The sequence below is a fragment of the Microtus ochrogaster genome, unplaced genomic scaffold (genome assembly GCF_000317375.1).
Source record: "Microtus ochrogaster isolate Prairie Vole_2 unplaced genomic scaffold, MicOch1.0 UNK109, whole genome shotgun sequence".
NCBI lineage: Eukaryota > Metazoa > Chordata > Mammalia > Rodentia > Cricetidae > Microtus > Microtus ochrogaster.
In genome coordinates this window covers 662,929-663,463 of record NW_004949207.1, presented here as the reverse complement: position 1 = coordinate 663,463, position 535 = coordinate 662,929, and the positions used below count along the sequence as shown (strand labels likewise).

The 535-nt window shown below is 51.6% G+C and overlaps 1 protein-coding gene across 1 annotated transcript in view; it reads left to right on the top strand.

Moving 5' to 3' along the window:
* The window catches only part of LOC101992287 (paired immunoglobulin-like type 2 receptor beta-2), a 17,414-nt gene that overhangs the window by 12,130 nt on the left and 4,749 nt on the right, over nucleotides 1-535 (top strand). The window contains exons 5-6 of the mRNA XM_005371471.2: nucleotides 61-107; nucleotides 374-405. Coding sequence (XP_005371528.2) covers nucleotides 61-107; nucleotides 374-405 — 79 coding nt within the window. The remainder of the gene's footprint in view (nucleotides 1-60; nucleotides 108-373; nucleotides 406-535) is intronic.

The following is a 535-nucleotide window of genomic DNA, read 5'->3' as shown; positions in this document are numbered from 1 at the left end:
TAATGTCTTAATTCTTTCTTGCCCAGCCTCTAATCTGTTGCCCATCTTGTTCTCATGCAGGGAACTCATTGAAAACACAGAGAAATGTGAGCAAGTTGAGCCCAAAGGTAAATTCTGCCAGCTTCTTCCTCCACACTTGGCTCTGCCTTCTTCTCCCAAGACCCCGCACTTACACAAGCAATTCCTCGTGTTTTCGCCTGTCTCTCCCTCACCTCGTCCCTCCCTCACCCTCTCCCTCCCTCACTCTGTTCCTCCCTCACCCTGTCCCTCCCAAGGAACCAAGGTCCTCACCTCAGGCTTGGAACTCCCAGCCATCTGTCTCCCTTCCTGTCACACACCTTGACTTCAGAACTCTGTGTTCCTTTTTCTCTAGGAAAACATATGGACCCCAATGAGAACCCCAAGGTAAGCAATTCAGACTCAGGTCTGAAGGAGTTAAGGGGTGTTGATGGAGACAGAAGGTTGGAGGTCAGAGGTGTTGTGGGGACACTCAGGCTGCAGCTGCTGCTTTATGGAGCCTCAGCTGCACTGCTGC